Source organism: Rhinatrema bivittatum, chromosome 12, assembly GCF_901001135.1.
Source record: "Rhinatrema bivittatum chromosome 12, aRhiBiv1.1, whole genome shotgun sequence".
NCBI lineage: Eukaryota > Metazoa > Chordata > Amphibia > Gymnophiona > Rhinatrematidae > Rhinatrema > Rhinatrema bivittatum.
Window position 1 is genome coordinate 10221002 of NC_042626.1, and position 19976 is coordinate 10240977.

The window sequence follows — 19976 nt, forward strand, 5'->3', positions numbered from 1 at the left end:
TCTGCAGCATGTGTTTCTGGGGAGAAAGGCCTTCAGAGCCCCCGGAAGCCGCGAAACGCAGAGTGCATGGTGCATACACTGCCACGATTGTTACACCTATGAGTGACAGGTCGGTGAGCACTGGGCCTTCGGGCTCTGTTAGCATGGGAATGGTGGCCATTTTAGGTGCTCGGGCAGTTTTACCCGCACCTTCGGAGGGGGAGGGGTATTTCCCCTGAGGCTTTCCTTGGTCCACCTGGGTCCTGTGGAGGGGGGCAAATGAAGTACATGGTTTGGATCTGCCTACTTCGGGATTTGCTAGAGCTCCAGCCATGCATTTCCCAATGGCTCCTCACTCTTTTTCCCCTGATTTTGTCCTGCTAGAAGCCAGGGCTGGGGTCCCAGGCTCCGTCCCTGGGGGGTCATGATGTGACTTCTGGACCTAATCAGACCCGTGGTATCTGACCTTCCATGGTGCAGCGTTTATTGGGCCGATGAGGACTCCAGTGACTCTGTTAGGCCACAGGAGACCGCCAGGGATTTGGGGGCGGTACTGGGGAATCAGGGTGATGATCCGGATGAGGTAGACTCGGTTCCAGGAGATATGGAGAATATTCCGATCTCTGAGGGGGATGACCCCAAGATACTCTGCTTGTTCCGGAGGGAGGAGTTAGGCCCTCTGATTCCTCAGGTTCTGAAGGAGCTGAGGCTAAAGGTCCCTCAGGAAGACTTTGACATGGAAGGGGCGGATCCGGTCCTGGATGGGCTTAGGGCCCCCCCCAGAGTGTTCCTCTATTATAAGTCTGAAAAAGATGGTGGATTGGGAGTGGGGTGCTCCTGATTCCGGCTTAAGAGTGGGAAGGGCGATGTGAAAGCAGATTGTGATACATTACAGGAGGACCTTGCGAGACTGGAAGATTGGGCATCCAAATGGCAGATGAAATTTAATGTGAACAAGGGCAAGGTGATGCATATAGGGAAAAATAACCCTTGCTGTAGTTACACAATGTTAGGTTCCATATTAGGAGCTACTACCCAAGAAAGAGATCTAGGCGTCATAGTGGATAATACTTTGAAATAGTCATCTGTGTGCTGCAGCAGTCAAAAAAGCAAACAATGTTAGGAATTATTAGGAAGGGAATCGTTAATAAAACGGAAAATATCATTAATATCTCTGTATCGCTCCATGGTGAGGCTGCACCTTGAATACTGTGTACGATTCTGGTCACTGCATCTCAGAAAAGACACAGTTGCAATGGAGAAGGCACAGAGAAGGGCAACCAAAATGATAAAGGGAATGGAACATCTCCCCTATGAGGAAAGGCTGAAGAGGTTAGGACTTTTCAGCTTGGAGAAGAGACGGCTGAGGGGGGATATGATAGAGATGTTTAAGATCATGAGAGGTCTTGAATGAGTTCATGTGACTCGGTTATTTACACTTTCAAATAATAGAAGGACTAGGGGGCATTCCATGAAGTTAGCAAGTAGCACATTTAAGACTAATTGGAAAAAATTCTTTTTCACACAACGCACAATAAAGCTCTGGAATTTGTTGCCAGAGGATGTGGTTAGTGCAGTTAGTGTAGCTGGGTTCAAAAAAGGTTTGGATAAGTCCTAGGAGGAAAATTCCATTAACTGCTATTAATCAAATTGACTTAGGGAATAGCCACTGCTATTACTGGTATCAGTAGCATGGGATCTTCTTAGTGTTTGGGTAATTGCCAGGTTCTTGTGGCCTGGTTTGGCCTCTGTTGGAAACAGCATGGCAATTTCTTATGTTCTTATGTTTATCCCTTGCCTGAACAGACATTGGAGCTTTTTTCTCTTCCAAAAGTGGACGTGGAAGTTTCAGCAGTCACAAAGAAGTCGACTATTTCTGTCGCTGGCTCCACGGCTTTGAAAGATGTTCAGGATCAGAAGCTGGAGATCCACTTCTAAAGGATCTTTGAGGTGTCCGCCTTGAGTCTGTGGGCCATCGTTTGCTCCAGCTTCATGCAAAGAGCATGCCTGTGCTGGGTGCAACAGCTTCAGGACGGGCTGGCGAAGTCTGGTGACGAGGAGGCTAAAGCTCAACACTTGGAAGCGTCAGTTGCATACGTGGCAGATGCTTTGTATGATTTGGTGAGGACTTCGTCTCGTATTATGGGATCCGCTTTGTCAGCCAGGCGATTATTGTGGCTGCATAACTGGTCAGCGGATGTGTCATCTAAGTTCCAGTTGGGTTTGTTACCTTTCAAGGGACATCTTTTATTTGGGGAAGACCTGGAACCCTTGATGAAGCAACTGGGTGAGAATAAGGTACACAAGTTGATGGAGGACAAGCCTAAGAACAAGCAGACTTTTCAGTCTCGTTTGCATTTTTGGGAAGGCAGAAGGTCATCCTGTGAGAGGAGCTCCAGCATTGCAGAAGCATTTTTCTCCTCAAGGTCAGGCCTGGGGGTAGTCCTTTCGTGGCGGTTGAAGACCTTCAGAGCTTCCACGGGAGGTGGGGCTACGGGGCTAAATCCGGACGATGAGGCGAGGCTGGTCCACTCCGTCGTTCCCTTTATAGGGGGTCGTCTAGCACGATTTTACTGGGAGTGGGCCAGGGTCACTCAGGATCAATGGGTTCTCAGTGTAATAAGAGACGGTTATGCATTAGAATTTGCATGTCCCGTTCCAACCTGTTTCAAGTCTCTCCCTGCGGGTCGTTAGAAAAACGTTGGGTGATTTGGGAGACTTTAGACAGGTTGCAGAGATTAGAGGTCGTGGTTCCAGTTCCTCTGGACGAATGGGGCAAAGGTCAATATTCCAAAGAAAGAAGGCACTTTTTGCCCCATTCTGGACTTTAATGCGGCGTTAAATGTTCCAAGATTTCGAATGGAAACCTTGCGGTCAGTAGTTGCGACGGTGCCCAATCAAGAATTCCTGGCTTATCTGGACTTGACAGAGGCGTACCTGCATATCCCTATTCATCGGGATCACCAGCATTTTCTGAGATTTATGGTACTGGGGCAGCATTTCCAGTTCCAGGCTCTTCCTTTTGGGCTGGCCACACACCTTCACCAAGGTCATGGTGGTAGTGGCGGCGGCTTTACTGCGTGAGGGGGTGTTGGTACACCCTTATCAGGACTACTGGCTCATCAAGACAAAGTCTGAGAGCAATTATCACACTGCGGTCCAGAAGGTGATTCATATTCTGGAATCTCTTGGCTGGGTGATGAATTTGGCAGTCACCTAATTCCGTCTCAGACTCTCAACTATCTGGGAGCTCTGTTCGACACAAGGAAAGGCAAAGTCTTCCTGACTGAGGCAAGAGTGTGCAAGTTACAAAAGCAAGTTTGGCGCTTGTTAACATTGCAAGTACCCAGAGCCTGGGATTTTTTTGCAGGTTTTGGGTTTGATGGCTTCAATGCTGGAGTTGGTACTGTGGACCTTTGTGCATATAAGCCCGCTACAGAGGGCTCTGTTAGTGCAGTGGAATCCGTTATCAGAGGAATTTCATTATCCCGTGTCTCTCAGTGGTCATGCGCGGGACAGTCTGTCTTGGTGGCTGCAGATGTCCAATCTAGTACATGGTATCGATCTGGAGGTCCTGGATCAGGTAATTCTTACTACCGATGCCAGTTTTTCTGGTTGGGGGGCAGTATGCCAGCAACAGTCGGCCTAGGGTGCTTGGTCAGCAGAAGAAGCCTCTTGGTCTATCAATTGCTTAGAGACCAAAGCAATACGGTTAGCGTTACTTGCTTTTCTATCTTTGGTTCAGGGCAGCTCGGTGAGGTTATTGTCGGACAATGCAACGACTGTAGCATATACCAATCAGCAAGGAGGAACCAAGAGTCGAGCAGTGGCCCAGGAGGCTCAGGAGTTAATTATTTGGGCAGAACAGCACTTGGTTCAGATAGCGGCATCTCATATTGCAGGGATCAAAAATGTCCAAGCAGATTTTCTAAGTTGCAGAATGCTAGATCCAGGGGAGCGGGAGTTGTCCAAGTCAGCAATGCAGCTCATCCGAAAAAGGTGGGGCTGTCCCAAGGTGGATCTAATGGCGACTCGTCTCAATGCGAAGGCATCTCGATTTTTCAGTTGAAGAAGGGAATATGGGATTGAAGGAGTCGATGCTCTGGTGATACCTTTTCCTCAAGGGGTTCTACCTTACATATGGCCTCTGGTAGGCAAGGTATTGCGACAGAGAGACACCCGGGAGAAGTGGTGTTAGTAGCCCTGGAGTGGCCACGTCGGCTGTGGTTCAAGGACCTGGTCAGCATGGCAGTGGATGGACTGTTATGCTTCAGTCATTTTCATGTCTTCAGCAAGGCCCCATATTTTCAGACCAGGCAGATCACTTTTGTCTAGCAGTTGGCTTTTGAGAAGGCGGCATTTGAGACGAAGAGGATACCTAGAGGCAGTCATTACTACTGTTCTGCAAGCTAGACGGACGTCTACTTCATTGTCGTATGTCAATATCGGTTATATGTAAGGGTGCCGCCCATAGGTTTTTGTTCATTGTGAACCGATGCGATGTGCGAACGACCATCGGTATATAAAAGACTTTAAATAAATAAATAAATAAAATGTCTGAGTCTGGAAGGACTTTGAGACATGGTGTATAACTAAAGGTGTACAGGCCTTAATGATCTTCAGTGTCTCAGATTTTATTTTTCCTTCAAGAAGGTTTGATCAAAGGCCTGGCTTTCAGTTCTCTCAGAGTACAGGTAGCGGCTCTGGCTTGTTTACGAGGTAAAGTTGAGGGTTGCACATTGGCCTCTCATCCCGATGTAGTTAGGTTTCTTCGGGGGGGGCGGGATTAAGAATTTGCACCCTCCAGTGAGGAGAGTTTGTCCATCCTGGAATCTTAATCTTGTTCACTGAGATTTGTGAGGCACCTTTTAAACCTCTCCGCAAAGCGACACTTAAGGATTTGACTTTAAAAGTCGTTTTCCTAGTAGCCATTTGTTCTGCGAGGAGAATCTTAGTTGCAGGCTTTATCTTGGTATCGGCTTTTCATGTTAATCAAATTGGAGCTTCTGGCTTTTCCGGAATTGGATGCTTCTACGCCTCGTGTGGGAGCTAAGGCTGTTGGACGTTTGTAGGGTTTTGCTGAGGTATCTCAAGGTAATAAATGATTTCAGGAGATCTGATCATAGTTTCATTTTATGGAGTGGTTCGAAGAAAGGTACCCAGGCTTCCAAAGCTACCATTGTGAGGTGGCTTAAGGAGGCTATTGACTCAAAGGCTGTCAGGTGCCTGAAGGTTTGAAGGCTCACTCTACACTGTCTCAGGCAGCCTCGTGGGCGGAGACCCTGTTGGTTTCACCACAGGAAATTTGTAGAGCGGCTATTTGGAAGTTGCTGCATACTTTTACAAGGCTCTACTGTTTGGATGGTGGGGATCCGGAGTCTCGGTCGTTTGGCGAAAGTGTCTTGCGAGCGGGACTCTCCAGGTCCCACCCTAAGTAAAGAGCTTTGGTTCATTCCAGGAGTCCGGACTGATCTGGGTACGTACAGGGAAAGGAAAATTGGTTCTTACTTGCTAATTTTCATTCCTGTAGTACCACGGATCAGTTCAGAACCCGCCCGATTTATGGAGGTGGAGAGTCGTCCGCTCAGCTATAAATTTCTTGTACAGTCTAAGATTTTTTTTTCTAAATTTTGTTTAGGATGTTTTGGCTATTTTTTTTTACAAGTTTTTTTCAAGTGTTTTTTGTTTGGGTAGAGGCCAATACTGAGAAACTGCAGGTGGCACCAGGGAATATGAAGCAGTGTCAGTGAAGCTTTCTCTGTCTCCATCTGCTGCCAGGGATGTATAAACCCAGGAGTGTGGACTGATCCGTGGTAGTACAGGAACGAAAATTAGTAGGTAAAAATCAATTTTCCTTTCCATGCAGTATGTACACGGAATTATATTATCAACAGTAACATTATTACTTACAAGTTGCATTGTACTTTCGAGGAGAAAGACCTGGATGCTACGTTTTTGGGGATATAGGACTAGGTAAATATTTTCTTAGAATGAGCCTAGTGGTTAGTGCAGCAAGCTGCGAATCTGGGAAGCCAGGGTTCAGATTTCCGCTGACACTCCTTTTGTCCTTGGGCCAAGTCACTTCCCTCTCCATTGCCTCCCTTGTTTTACTAAGGGCTTTCCCCATACGGAGAATGGGAGAAAAGCCTTAGTAAATCAGGCCTTAGGATTGTGAGCCCTCTGCGGATGGGGAAATACCTGCAGTCCCTGAATGTTACCAGCTTTGAAGTGGCTGACCAGTTACAAAAGGCAGAATATACATTAATTGATTAAAAACAATTTAGTATAAAAAAAAAAAAAGTGGTGCTGTATTGTGCTTCATAGCATGGGCTGCAGCATAGCGCCGCGGATAAGGTACCAGGCAGCCCAGTGCAGCCTCCCAGGTCTTCTCATGGCCCTTTCTTCTCGTTCCTCTTCACAGAACCAGCAGATGGCAGTGCCGGCCTCGCAAGAGAGAAGCGTCAACCCCGCTCCACGCAGACAGCAAGCGTACGTCGCGCCCCTGGCATCAGCGACTTCTCAGGCACCGTTCACCTTCCAGCACAGCAGCCCGCTGCATTCCACCGTCCACCCCCACCTGGCGGCCACGGCCACCACGCACCTTACCAGCCAGCCGCACATGTACACTTACGCGCCTACCACCGCCGCAACGCTGGGCTCTACCACCTCCATCGGCCATCTTTTCTCCCCTCAGGGCCCTACCAGGCATCCGTCCTATGCCGCCCACCCTAGTACTCTGGTCCATCAAGTCCCGGTCAGCGCCGGTCCCGGCCTGCTGACTTCGGCCAATGTGGCTCCCGCCCAGTACCCACACCAGTTTGCCACGCAGTCGTACATTGGCGCCTCCAGAGGATCAGCAATTTACACTGGATACCCCCTGAGCCCAACCAACATCAATCAGTACTCGTATTTATAGCCCTCCGAGCCTTGCCACTTTAACTCTGACTCCGCTGAGCGAGGAGGGAGCCGCTCTGACCTGCTGACTGCTGCAGTGTTTGTTTCTCATTTTGAAGTGATTGCCTTTTCAGGGTGTCCGTCAGTAAAGGATAACAGGCTACTGGGGGAGAGCTTTGTGTGCATTCTGCAGCCAGACTTCTACAATTGGACTGCGGACGTAATTTTACCAGCGCTTTTAACTCGTTTGGAACAGCCCTATTTCACAAACTTAATTGCAATATTTTTTCCCCCTTTATTAATGGCGGACGGACTGCCAGCACCCTATTTTAATGCACTTGCTCACACCTCCGTGGTTGGGGATGCATCCCCACCGTACAATTTAAAGCGCTCAAGTTTTTAGTACTACTTTTTTACCCTTGTGTTTCTGTTTTTAATACTTTACCGTTCTATTCTATAACATAGGTAGCTGCTGCCCCCGCCCCCTTTATAAAGTGTGATTTTTCTATAGTGACTTGCCACCATTTTTCTGCTGGGTCGTTCAAGCCTGCTTCCGTTAGGTATTTTGTCAAGCCATATAGAGATCGTCTATACTAGAAAAATCCTACTTTTCAACCAGAAGAAAGGCGGCTAACCAATGTTCAGAGCGCAGCCTGCTATTCATAATTGCAGAAAGCTGGTTTGTATGCTTAAAATGTCATTGGCTCGAGGCTTGGACTGGCCTGTAGAGAGTAGTAGGCGAGTGCTAGGTTTTTGGGGGACATCATGGTGGACTTGGTGGCAGCTGCTTGATGTTCAGTGAGTTTTTATAGGCTTCTGGTTTCAGTTCAGTATTGAGCCTTTCCCAGAAGCACGGCTGAAGCTCTGCGTCTCGGGAGGCTCGCTTATTGAGTAAACTTCTGCTTTCCCCTCTGAGCTCCAGGGGGTCTTTGCAGAATCATCCCTGCAGCTGGGATCCTGCCCATCATTTTGCTGTTGTAAATTGGGGTCCGCACGATATGCCACAGAGCTGGGAACGTTTCTGCTGGGAGCAGTCCAACGAGACTTCCTAAAGAGAGCCCCATTTAGCAGCTCTGTCACTACCATTTTGTTTTGGCCAGAAAAATAATCCCAAGAATAATCAGTATTTTTTAGTTTTCTGTGGCCTGTGTTGCATTGCAGCACAAGGTCACCAAAGTGCCATGTGTGTCAAGATGATTTCGCTGGTGTGTGTGTTCTTGGTTATTGATGTGGGGTGGTTTTCTTCTGGACTGTTGCTCTCGTAGACCGAAAGGGAAAGCTCGCTGGGTAAGAAAGAGAGCTGAGAGTTGCCTGCATATGGCCTTCCCTGTGACTTGAATCCACTATTGGCTTATCTTGCTGGTACAGAAAGGCAATCCTAGAGCCATGTCAAGAGGCGGCTTCGAGATAGCCGCCATGATTAAGGGTGATGTATGTTCACGATTGGTGCAGCTATCTCATGCCTATTTCTTGTGGCCAGTGTAAAAATCTGACCTGTTGGGTGGACCTTGAGGACCCATTCTGGCACCGGTTACTTAAATAACCCTAGCTAGATGTTTATCTGATCTACTGTCTAGCAGCCTCCACCAGCTCACTCAGTAGTACATTGACTATCATTAGAATTGTATAGCTCTTCCAAATCTTTAACCTAGTGACATAATTTGAAACGTGCTCTCTGTGCATTCGATGTTGTCAGTGCACAGAACCTGCATTAGCTTATTAGGTGTCAGGTACAGAAGCAGAGACCAACCCAAGCACAGATCTCTTATTTACATTCAGAGCGCAGGTCCCCTTCAGCAGACGCACATGGGTGTTTACCCCTTTTGGGTTGCCTGATCCTCCTGCAGGAACAGCTTGGGAGACTTTTTGAATTGTCATTCTCAGGAGCGCACAACTTTAAAACTGCGTTTTTATACCACGCGCTCTAACTTCAACCAGCGAGCTGCAAGCTCTGAGTGCTTATGGACTTACATAGGTGCATGTGGGGAATGCAAAGAAAAACAGATTTTAAAGTTTATTACTGAATCAAAAAACTATTTTGAAAGTTTTGTAATGGTGGCGTTTTAATATTTTCCATCTGATTGAATATGTACATATTAACTCGAATATAACGAGCAAACCTTCCTTTCAGTTCAGCCTGTTCTGTCTTTGTAATCAAACTGTAGTGGTGATTATACTTGAAGCTCTGTAGGTGGTATTTGTCTGTTAAGCGTTCTTGGGCAATGCATCCTTTCTGTTTTGAAACCAAAATGAATTGTTGGAATGTATGTGAGATGATATGTGTTCGCTCCTATCACAGTAGCACTGAAAATATTAAGGGCCAGGCTCGCATTATGCGGGGGCAGGCAAAGAGAGGATAATGTTCTGATTTTGTTTTGCACAGGTATGTATGGTGAAGAAATTGTTTGATGTAAGTCCTTCTTGTAGTGCCTTAAATGCTAACGTAGAACTTCTTAGCGTTTACAGTGAGCTTGCTTTCTAGGAGACCAGCAAGCCCTCCTCCTCCCGAAACACGAGCCGTTCACCCAGCTGCGAAGTCACAAGAGTAGTGTCGCGTCGTGTAGGCAAAGGGCCGCCTTCTCGTGTTCAATGCCAACAGAAAAAAGCTACTTTTTGTTTGGTTCCAAATTAAGCAATGTTCATGAAAGCTTTTTTTTTCCTTAAAATGACACAGAAACTGTTAGGTATGTTTTACCCATGAATTGGGGATTTACGAAGGAAATGCATCAGAATATTTAACCTATTATACATAAGCCATTTTCCTTTCTTTTACTTGTGTTGTCTCAATTTGTGTGCAATTTTTTTTCCTGTTTGTCTCTCTCTCCTCCCATGCCCGCTCCATTCCTAGAAGACCCTCCTTGTAAGATAATGTAAGTAGATAAAATGATTATACCAAAGAAAGCTTAGCGCACAGCGGTTGGTTTTCGGGCTGCCCCAGTGATCTGGAACATGATAGGGAGAGGCTCTGCCAATGTTATGGGGAGAAGCACTTTGCTTCCTCAGGTTTCCTGGAGTTGAAGTGGCTCTGCCTTCCGGGCGTTTCTAGAGCTGCAGGTATTTAGTGTGGAGCAAAATGGCTGCTGGCCTAGCAAGGATCTGCAGCGTCCCCGAAATGCTGCCGTTTTGTCCGCCGTGCAGGATAAAGACACACATTTAGGGAATGCCTCCCAGCTCCCATACCAAGACGACGGTTTAGAAGCTGTGGAGTTGGCTGTCTGGCATTTTACGACGACTAAAACAAGTAGCTCTATAGCGGCTGGACTTGGCAGTGGGAGACGATTTTGAGTGCTTAGTGCGTTGGAAAGATCTCCAGGAGCACATGGCAGAGAAGGGGCGGCTGTGCTCGAGCATTCCTTCCTTTTATTGGTTTTAAGGTAGTCGCTAAATGTTGACCTTTTTTTGCTATAAAGTTTAGGCTTTGTAAGAATGGAAAAAAAAAAGCAATTAAATAGTTTACAGCATTGGTGTTAGAACGTTTTGTGTGGCCAAATGTACGTCCTGTTAATTTTTTTTTTAATGTGTTTCTGCTTGTGCTAAGAGTTAGTTTTTATATAAATACTTATTTGTATTGTTCAGTACTTCAGTAGTGTGCATTGGGTTCATCGCTTCTTAATACAACATTATACCCTGGATCTCTATTGTATTGGCTCTCCTGCTATGGAGAGCGTTTGCTTCACTGGTAATTGTGCAAGCACGCGGCTTCCTTTAATGAAAAGATGTTTGAACATGTCTGACTGTTAGTGGAAGCACCGTAGTTCAGTTAGTCAGAAAACGAGATGTTTGTTTGCCTCTGCTGTCTGTTGCATGTTTCTGGCACGGTCTGAGGGAATGAGACTGCTCTCGCCCCATCAGTGATGTCTCCTGCCACGTTGAGCTGGTTTTCCTTCTGTTTCCTCCAAGGATGTCTCAGTCGGGCTCCTCGCACTCTCCTGTTGCCCCAGCTCATCTCTGGAAGTCACTCCTTCTCTGTTTGCCAAAGACCTTTCACCCGCATTTGATTCATGCTACACCTTCTTCCCTTCCCTTCGGGCTAGGATAAGAGAAGCAGGTGGCTTCATGACACCATGGATGGGCTGAGCTGCTCCTGGTTTTGCTCCATTGCATCTCTGGGCATGGGGTCCCATTTGGCTTACAGAAATTGGAAGGTCCCTAGCTGCCCTGGCTCAGCCCATTCCTTTGGACTTGGAGCTTACTGGGGATATTGTTAGTGGTTTTCTCATGCTATAAATGTTTTATTTAACACTCCTCTTCATGGACTTCCTCCCTGTGTGCAAAGCTGCATAGATCAATGGTGTATTATAAATAATATAGCAATTTAATGCTAAATTAAAGTTCACTATACGGTTTCCATGGTATTGTTAACTTAGACATGTGACGGCAGAAAGGGTCCATATGGCCCATCCGGGCTGCCCATCCTCCTATTTAATTTAGCCTTATAATTCCCATCACTTCCTTAGAGATCCCCTGTATTTATCCCAGGCTTTCTTGAATTCAGATACCGTCTTGGTCTCCTCCACCTCCACTGGGGAAGTTTTTTCCATGCATCCAGCACCTTCTCTGTAAAGCAGTATTTCCTGAGTCTAACCCCCTTTCGCCCTTATTACATGACCCCCTCGGGGCCGTGCTTCTCAAAACTTTGCCAGACAACAAATGTTAGCACATCCAGTTAAACCTTGGTCAGCGACTGCCAGTGCAACTTACTTAGTAAATCCGATAAAATAAAAATATGAAAAGCAGCATCACTTTGCATAATTTAGATTTGAACCCAGATCCATATAGAAGGCGTCTGGTGAAATCCGGCTGAGGGCTTTGTTCGTGGCTCTGGACCCCATTTCAGTTGCATTTCCGATTCCGAACCATCGCTGGCAGCTGGCGAGGTGCCCTGCAGAGCCTCCGTGCACTTGAGGCAGCGCAGCGTGTTCTGTCCTTTTATTACATGGGCAGCAGTAGGTACGGTGTGGCACATGTGCACTGCTCATTTACTAGAAGATATTTCACATGTAAACCTTCAGGAGGGATGGTGACCCAGGCCTAGGTAGCTGAGAAGGTTAACGTTGCTGCCGTTAAAGGCAGACTAGGGGAAGTTGCTGGGTTTTTTTTTTAAAGACTTGCACATTCTAAACTTTCCTTGTTGACTCATCTGGAAACAGGCTTTAGTTTCCCCATATATATGTGCGTACATATAAATAAAACACACACACACACACAGTGCTAACCTACCTTTGGTTTTAATAGGCGGGATGATAATTTTGGTGAAGCATCCTTGGGGGCCAGGTGTTGAGCGTAGACGAGTAGCCCTTCCATCAGAGATGCCAGGAAAAGGTCAGGAGGTTATGATCCCACACTGGTCACTTTTACACACCAGTATCAGTACAGCTTTCCAGTTTGGGCTTTATTTGAATCTGTTTTTAAAGTAGAACTCGGCAATTGGCAGTGAAAAGTACATTTCCTAAGGTGGGTTGCAAGCTGTCCTGGTTGGCTGAAAGGAAGTCAGATGGTGGGATTTCAGGTAGCTTTGTGACGTGTAGCAAAGGTCCTCACTACATGTCGAGTGGCCAGAAGGTGTCCGAAACAGCTAGGCAGGACCTGCCGATTTCCCTGTAAGAAGGGGGAAATCTCTTCAGCAGAGCCACGTGGTCCGAGAACAGCGAGAACCATCCCGGACTCCTGAATAACTACCGAAAGTCAAACGCAAGGCTGAAGAGCTAGAAAATGATTCTGGGTTTGTCCCCTTCTTTTCGGATCGTTCTGATTTGCTGCGACTGTCTTTGGTCAAGCCGTCAAATCGGTTCGTGCCCTTGTTTTGAGCCGAAATACCCTACCCTCCTCACCCTGGCAGCTCCTTGACGTGCAGTACCTTCTGTGCCCTGGATGATCTGCATGAGCCCAGCAGAAACGGACCCCCTGCTACAGAACCAAGACTGCCCCAGCAATAAGAAGAGGGAGGGGCCAATGAAGAGCATTCCAAACCCATTCAGAAATGGAACTCGGGGTAGAGGGGTCTTAAATTTGAAAAAGCTTTCAGCTGCCACCTTTATCCCTTTAATGCCGGAAGTTAGGCTTCTTCTACTGCCAGTATTCAGCGGTAAAGGTAGGATCCAAGGGTTAAACTCTGCCCTTGGACCTGTGCCAGAGAAGGCAACCAGCCTTCTTCATTAAAACCCAGTCTCATGTCAACAGGGGTTGGTTTATTTTTTTAACCTTTTGATTTTACTTTTCCTAAGCTAGCGGTCAATCCTGCATGTCTGTTTTATGTCGTTTGTTGAAGTTTTATATAACGTGGGATTTTGCATTCTGCTTGCAATGTGCATCACAATGTGTAGCAGCCCATTCTGTGTAATGTTAATATTCTCTTTTGGCTTTGAATCATCGCAGTGGTGGGTCTGCTTCGTTTATTCCGTGTATTTGATATGCTAGTTACTGTGTGAAATTTAAACTTCATTTTTCCCCTCTTATGGTGGTTAACTTCTTTTTTTTTTTTTTTTTTTTTTGTTTGTTTTTATCTTTAAAGCAGCTATGAACAGGTAGATTCTGGGAATTATGGATGTTTGTTTGCAATACGGATTTACTTAGATGGGTCTGTAAAGTAACCAGTTTAACAAACAAAAATATAGATATTTAAAATTTAATACTAACTATACGGGAAAAGGGTCCATTGTGAAAACGCTGTTTATCTTTGGATTCAATGTTTGTCTTTGGTTTTACAAAGTAGCTTTGTATTTTCTACATAATAAGGCAAAAATGTAGGGCAATTGCAATGCATCAATAAAAATGGATTAATTTTCTGTATTATGGTGGTGATGTCGCTTTTTCACTTTTGCTGCCATTTTTCTTTATATGGTGTGCCTGTGTGCTAGGAATATCTACATCTTATTCTCATCATAAACACTTCCACCCTTCTCCACGCCAAAAAAAGAAAAATTAGGAGTTCCTGATTTTAAAGCGACATGCTGTTGGGATTGGATGAAATTTAATTTTCCTAGCGTGTAACCAGATGGATTCAGGACCAATGGGTTATTCTCCCCTGCCAGCAGATGGAGACAGTCAGGTTTCAAAGCTGATGTCACCCTAGATACACCCCTGCAGTTGACCTCAGCCCTTTAGTATTTCTCCGTCTCCAGCAGATGGTGGACGTACCTCTCCCTATGGGGATTGCTGTACTTTCTGGAAGGAGAAATCCTACATTTAAATTGGAGAAAAAATTGAGCCCCGCTCTCCTGCGGTGATACCTAAATGTCCCTCCCCTAATTGAGAATTCTTGAAGCAATTTCTGAGATCCCTCAGAAGTGTGCCTTGGGGTCCGGTAGCCAGTTCCCAGCGTGGACTTTGCTGCCTAAGCAGCTGAAAGGCAGCGGGTGCAGGAAGCCGAGCGTGGTGGTGACAGCCAAAGCCCTCTCCCCCCACAACCGGAGACTGTCTCTACTCAGCCGGTAAGTGCTGAGCCCAGATAAGTAAAAAAAAAAAAAAATTTGCCTCCCAATTCAGAGACATTTGGAGGAGTTTCAGTAAAACTTCCTCCAGTCTACTAGCGTGGCGTGCCGTACTGACATTCCCGAGCCCATTGGGGTAAGGGGAAGTGGGCTTCCAAGCAGGTTGAGCGGCCCCCCGGTGGGCTAGGCCCTGCCTTAGGCTTGGTCTGCACACCAGATGGAAGGCTGCAGCGTCGTCATCTTGTGTGTATGACGTTTTGCCCTCCATAGAACATCGGTACACGCACTGCGTTGGCTCTGCGCACCCGCTATGCGCACAACCTACTAAGCACAGAATACAGGTGAAGCCGGGCGCAGGGGCTGTGCATGCGCCTCACCGCATTCCGCCTAGGCGCCTGAAATCTGTGCGCATAAAATTTTAAGCTCGAGCCGACAGAACACAGTTACCACCATGCTCTGACTGCCAAGAAGCATAAGTGCCTTTCTCTGCGCTGCTTGTCATATTAGGACTTCATAGTCTGACATGGATTCCAACTTATGTCAGCACTGTGAGGAAGCCCAGGGAGAGTTGGCCTCCCTGGATTTTGCTAAGCCCGGTTCCCTGTACGTACCCGGATCAGTCCAGACTCCTGGGTTTTGCCTCCCCTCCAGCAGATGGAGACAGAGAAGTTTTAACAGACTCTGCCCGATATCCTAAGGTGCCACCTACAGTTCATCAGTATTTATTTTATTTTTTTATTTTTTATTTTTTTTTATATTCCGCTTTTGCACTTTTTTCAGTGCTTCAAAGTGGATTACATTCAGATACTGTAGGTATTTCTCTGTCTCTAGCAGATGGTGGAGGTCCCATTCAGAGGATTGGTTAGCCACAGCGTTAACTGGAAGTATCCCCAGGACTGGGTCATCCATGGGAGAGGGAAATTCAGCGGCACCCCAGTACTTTCTGGGCTAGGCATGAATCCGGCTGCCTTCTCTTGGGTGGAATTTTTCCAGGGCCTTCAAGCCTTCATACAGGCGCAGTCTGCTACTTCACTTGCCCCTGTCCAGACAGAACCTCAGCTGGTAAGCCCTCCCTCTCCCAGTCCTTTTGGCAGACTTCAAGGCACGTTTCGCCTCACCAAGGGTATTCCTGACAGGGACCCAGATGGCATGGATGAAAAGGAGGATACAGATTCCTTGGAAGATGGGGAAATTCCCCCTGGTTTAGAACTGTATCGGACCATGTTACGGTTTTTCCATAGATACCAATTTGCCAGCCCTGGTTTCCCAAACCCTGAAGGTGCTGGGAGTTCCTGGGGTGCACTCTGATGGAACCAAAGAAGAACCCCATTCTGATTTCCCTACGGAAAGCCTCTTGCTACTTTCCAGTACTGGAAGCCATCCAGGAGTTGATTGACCTGGAATGGGATGCCACAGAAGCAAGTTTTAAAGGGGGACAAGCGTTAGAAGCTCTATACCCACTTGATCCGGCAGGGAGAGTGCATTCCCCCTAAAGTGGATACGCTGGTCTGTGCTGTCTCTAAGTGAACAACTATATCCCAGTGGAGGGAGGAGCAGCCTTAAAAGATGCACATGATAAACGGATGGAGTCCATCCTTAAATAGGCCTTTGACGCATTAGCAGTGACCTTACAGATTGCTTCTTGTTGTGCCCTGGTAGCTCGTTCATGCCTACTTCTCTCTCGGGAGTTGGATGACTCAGGGGTGAATTCCAGAGTGGATATGGAACCTGCCAACCTTTTTAGCTGATGCAGGCTCAGTTGTAGTCCATATTTCAGCCAGAGGAGTGGCCTTAGTGGTGGCAGCCAGAAGACAGGTATAGCTGCAGAATTGGTCAGCAGACGCAACCTCTAAGGCAAAGCTTACAATGATGCCCTTTAAGGGATCTCTTCTTTTCCGAAGCGAATTGGAAAAGCTGGCCGGTAAATGGGGCGAATCTCCAGTTCCCCAGCTATCAGAAGATGAGAAAACAGTTAAGGCACCCCTCGCCTGTGAGGGGTCGATCCAGGGGCTTCCAACGCTTTTGCCCCTACAGAAACTCGACATTTCAGAGGCCCTCTGGAACATCAACCACCTGGAAGCCCGGGCAGTCGGATTGGCGTGTCTACAATTCAGCCACAGACTCCAGGGTCAAGCGGTCTGCGTGATGTCAGACAACACAATGACGGTAGCCTATATCTACTGCCAGGGTGGAACCAAAAGCCAGCAAGTGTCACAGGAGATAGATCTCCTTATGGAATGGGCGGAAATACATCTACAGATGTTCCTGGTGGCTATATGCTCGGCACGTTGCATCTTTGAACTACAGGCATTGTGTCGGGAGCTGTTCCTCCGGATGACGCCAGGAGCATTACAGCTTCATACTGTTGCATCCTTTTTGCCCAAGGTAGTCTCTATGTTTTGTTTGAATCAGTCCATTTCGCTGCCATCCCTAGATAAGCACAAGGACATGGAAGAATACTGCCTCCTCTGTCATTTGAATGTCAGTAGGCTTTTGGTGCGGTATCTGGAAGTTTCAGAACCGGTCCGAAAGACGGACAGTCTATTTGTCCTTCATGGTGGAAGGAAGCAGAGCGAGCTAGCTTTGCACGCTACCATAGCTCACTAGATTAAGGAGGTGGTCATGGGAGCCTATATGGAGGCAGGAAAGCCATTACCGTCTCAGATTAAAACTCATTCCACTAGGGCTCAGGCAGTCTCATGGGTGGAAGCTGGACTGCTGTCTCCCGTTGATATCTGCCAAGCAGCGAAGTGGTCTTCCTTGCACACTCCAAGTTCTATCACCTGGGTGTACAGGCCTGAAAAGATTGTCTATGCAAGGGCGGTGTTAACTGGACTGCGGGCAGCCTCCCACCCCGATCGGGAGTAGCTTTTTGTACATCCCATTGGTCCTGAGTTAATTTGGCTACTGCTAGGAAATGGAGAAATACTTACCTGATAAGTAATTTTGTTTTCCTTAGTGTAGACGGATGGACTCGGCATCCCACTCCCGACTGCCAAGGATTTGCCTGTGGAGTGGATATCGATCTCTAGATCAGGGATCTATATTCTTACTGGGGTTCAGTGTTTGGTTGAGTATAGTTATCTGTTTTTAATCAGGGTTTTTCAATAGTATGTTCCTAGTGGCTTTTGAAGAGAATACTGAAGGGCTGAGGTCTTCAGAGGTGTAGGCAGGATGACATCGGCTTTGAAATTTGACTCCGTCTCCATCAGCTGGCAGGGAAGCATAACCCATTTGTTCTGAGTCCATTTGTCTACACTAAGGAAAATGAAATTATCAGGTAAGTATTTTTTTTCCAATATAAAAGAGAAAAATCTGAGGGAAAATCCCACAGTGAAATATAATCATTATCTTTATATATAAAAAGCTTATATTGGTCGGTCACACTGTCACGTCTGTGGCCACCAGGTGGCGACCTGAACAGTGGAAGATGCACTGTTCAGACAGCATGCTCTGGCTGCGAAGCCCTCTCTCTCAAGCACCCTATCTCCACCCCCACCTACACACATACAAGCTCTTCTTTTAATTTGTTGATAGATTACAAGAATATCTCTTCCACTTTTGTTTGGGTTTATTTTTTTTATTTAACTTTTAAGTCAACAACAATAGCCTGCCATATTGTGCAGTTGTAAAACTGACTATATACATAAATACACAATCAGTATGACCAATTTGTCTATCTTCCCACTCCCAGTTTAGACAGGAATTTATATTTAACTGTTCCTCTCGCCACTTCAAAAATGGATCCCATATAGCTGACAATTGCAGGAGAAGTTCTTTGCAAGTAGTAGTCATCTTATTACCATATAACACACCGTCCATAATTGTTAAACAAGTGTAGATGAGGTAGGTACATAATCCTATTTTATATCTTGCCACAATTATTATTTGGGTAATGAGCTTCGTTATCTTGCCAGACCAAACATCTGGAAGTAAAGAGAGTAACCAAATTACTTTTGCTTGGTTTTGAAAATGCAGAGATTTGGAACAAACTTCACTTATCCAGATTTTTGCTGTTCATGATGGTACATTTAATGGATTCAACAAACAAAGCAAATTTGCATCTTACAGACGAAACTGACGGTCCCCTGCCACGGACCGTGTTTCGGGAAACTGCATCAGGAGGGACCAGTTCTTAAATGTACAATTTTCAAAACACATGAACAGCATAGCCTCTGCTTTTCGATAACCAGTTTGGTTTGGCTTACCCAATGATTTCTACTGCTTGTGGTTTTGAAAATGTATATCAGGTTGTAAACAAGACAACCCAAGCACCACCAGGTGCTTTTGCTAATGTGCTCTACCTGCAAAGCCCGGTCTCAGGTTCCCACGTTCACGCATGCACCCAGGCTCCCCCTGGCATACAAATGCACAGTTTCCCACTCATACACACAGACCCCTTCAGCAGCTGTGGGTTTGGATCCAGCTGCCGTGGGATGGGAGCTGCTGGAGGCAGCCCAAGATACAGGAGCCTGAGCCCTAAGAGGGTGGCCCATGGCTATGCCACTGTTGTGGATTGTGACCTGGGTAAAAAAAAAAAAAAAAACCCAGGAAACTTCAGTAAGACTATGGTCAGTTCTCCCAGTGGAGGATGGTAAATAGCACGGTGCTCCAGGGATCTGTACTGGAACCGGCGCTTTTTAGTATTCCTCTGTAACTTTGCTATTTAGTGCTTTCTAAAGTTGGGCAATGAGAGATGTCTAATAAACTGTCAATGTCGTTTATAGAGAGGTAGGAAAGGTTAGGGAAAACTCCTGCCAATATAAGCCACTCAGAGTAGATATTAAATTCAAACGCTATTAAGCTGCAATATTAAAAGAACACAACAGCGATGCAGCTTAGGACCTTTCCAGTGGAATAAACAGGTGCTTTATGTAAAACTGACAGTTCCTGATAACTTCAAGAAAACAGTAACATCAGCATTGCAAAGTATAAGAGAAGGAAGACGGAAATGCTGAAACCACACTATCAGCAGCGATCTTCCCAATAAGGGCTGAGACATGGCAGCTTGCCTCGGGCACACCATTCGGGGAAGACCTTAATATATGTCCAAGGCCCCTCTACCAAATAGAGTAGAGAAGCAACCTATGGCGCACCTTCTGTACCCAAAGATGGACAAAATCGCCAAAGAACCACAACTGGGTCCAACCAATGAACGGAGAGACGTCATCTTGATAAAAAGGGGGCTGAGGGCAGTGGCTGCAGAGCTGGACCCCAGCCAGAGGAGTTTAGGAGACTGGGGGTATTCCAATAAGCACCAGTATTGTATTGCATTGATATGCTCTAGTAATAAACTGGTTTATACACTACCCATAGTCTTTAGATTTGTGCCAAAGTGCCGGTGTGAGTGTAGACTAGGCGGTGATAGGTACACAGGTGGGCTTCACCACAGGGCACAAGAGTTACACAGGGCACGTAATAGGCAGGTGCCCAACCTAGTCTACCATCATAAACTTCCTGTAACACTTAAAATCAAACAAATATGTACTATTGTCACTTTTGTTCAGTTTTAAAATGTATAGCTCCTTATGGATCAGAGAACCTGAGCAAGGCCAGGCAGTATATGCTAGTTTTATATAAAAGTCCTTTTTCAGGTTGAGAGAGTTTCTATTCCATGTCAACACTAGGTGGTGCTGTTATACCATGGCTGTGGGGGTCTGAGGGACCCTCTGA

At 46.4% G+C, this 19976-nt stretch overlaps 1 protein-coding gene across 8 annotated transcripts in view; it reads left to right on the top strand.

The window, feature by feature from the left end:
• HIPK1 (homeodomain interacting protein kinase 1) overlaps nucleotides 1-13662 on the top strand; it is an 89572-nt gene extending 75910 nt beyond the window's left edge. For 7 of the 8 annotated variants that reach the window (XM_029574000.1, XM_029574003.1, XM_029573996.1 and 4 more), the window contains one exon: nucleotides 6401-13662. In XM_029574000.1, the coding sequence (XP_029429860.1) occupies nucleotides 6401-6895 (495 nt within the window). In that variant the 3' untranslated portion in view covers nucleotides 6896-13662. The remainder of the gene's footprint in view (nucleotides 1-6400) is intronic. The other variant, XM_029574004.1, reaches the window with a different exon arrangement.
• Nucleotides 13663-19976: the final 6314 nt, after the last annotated feature.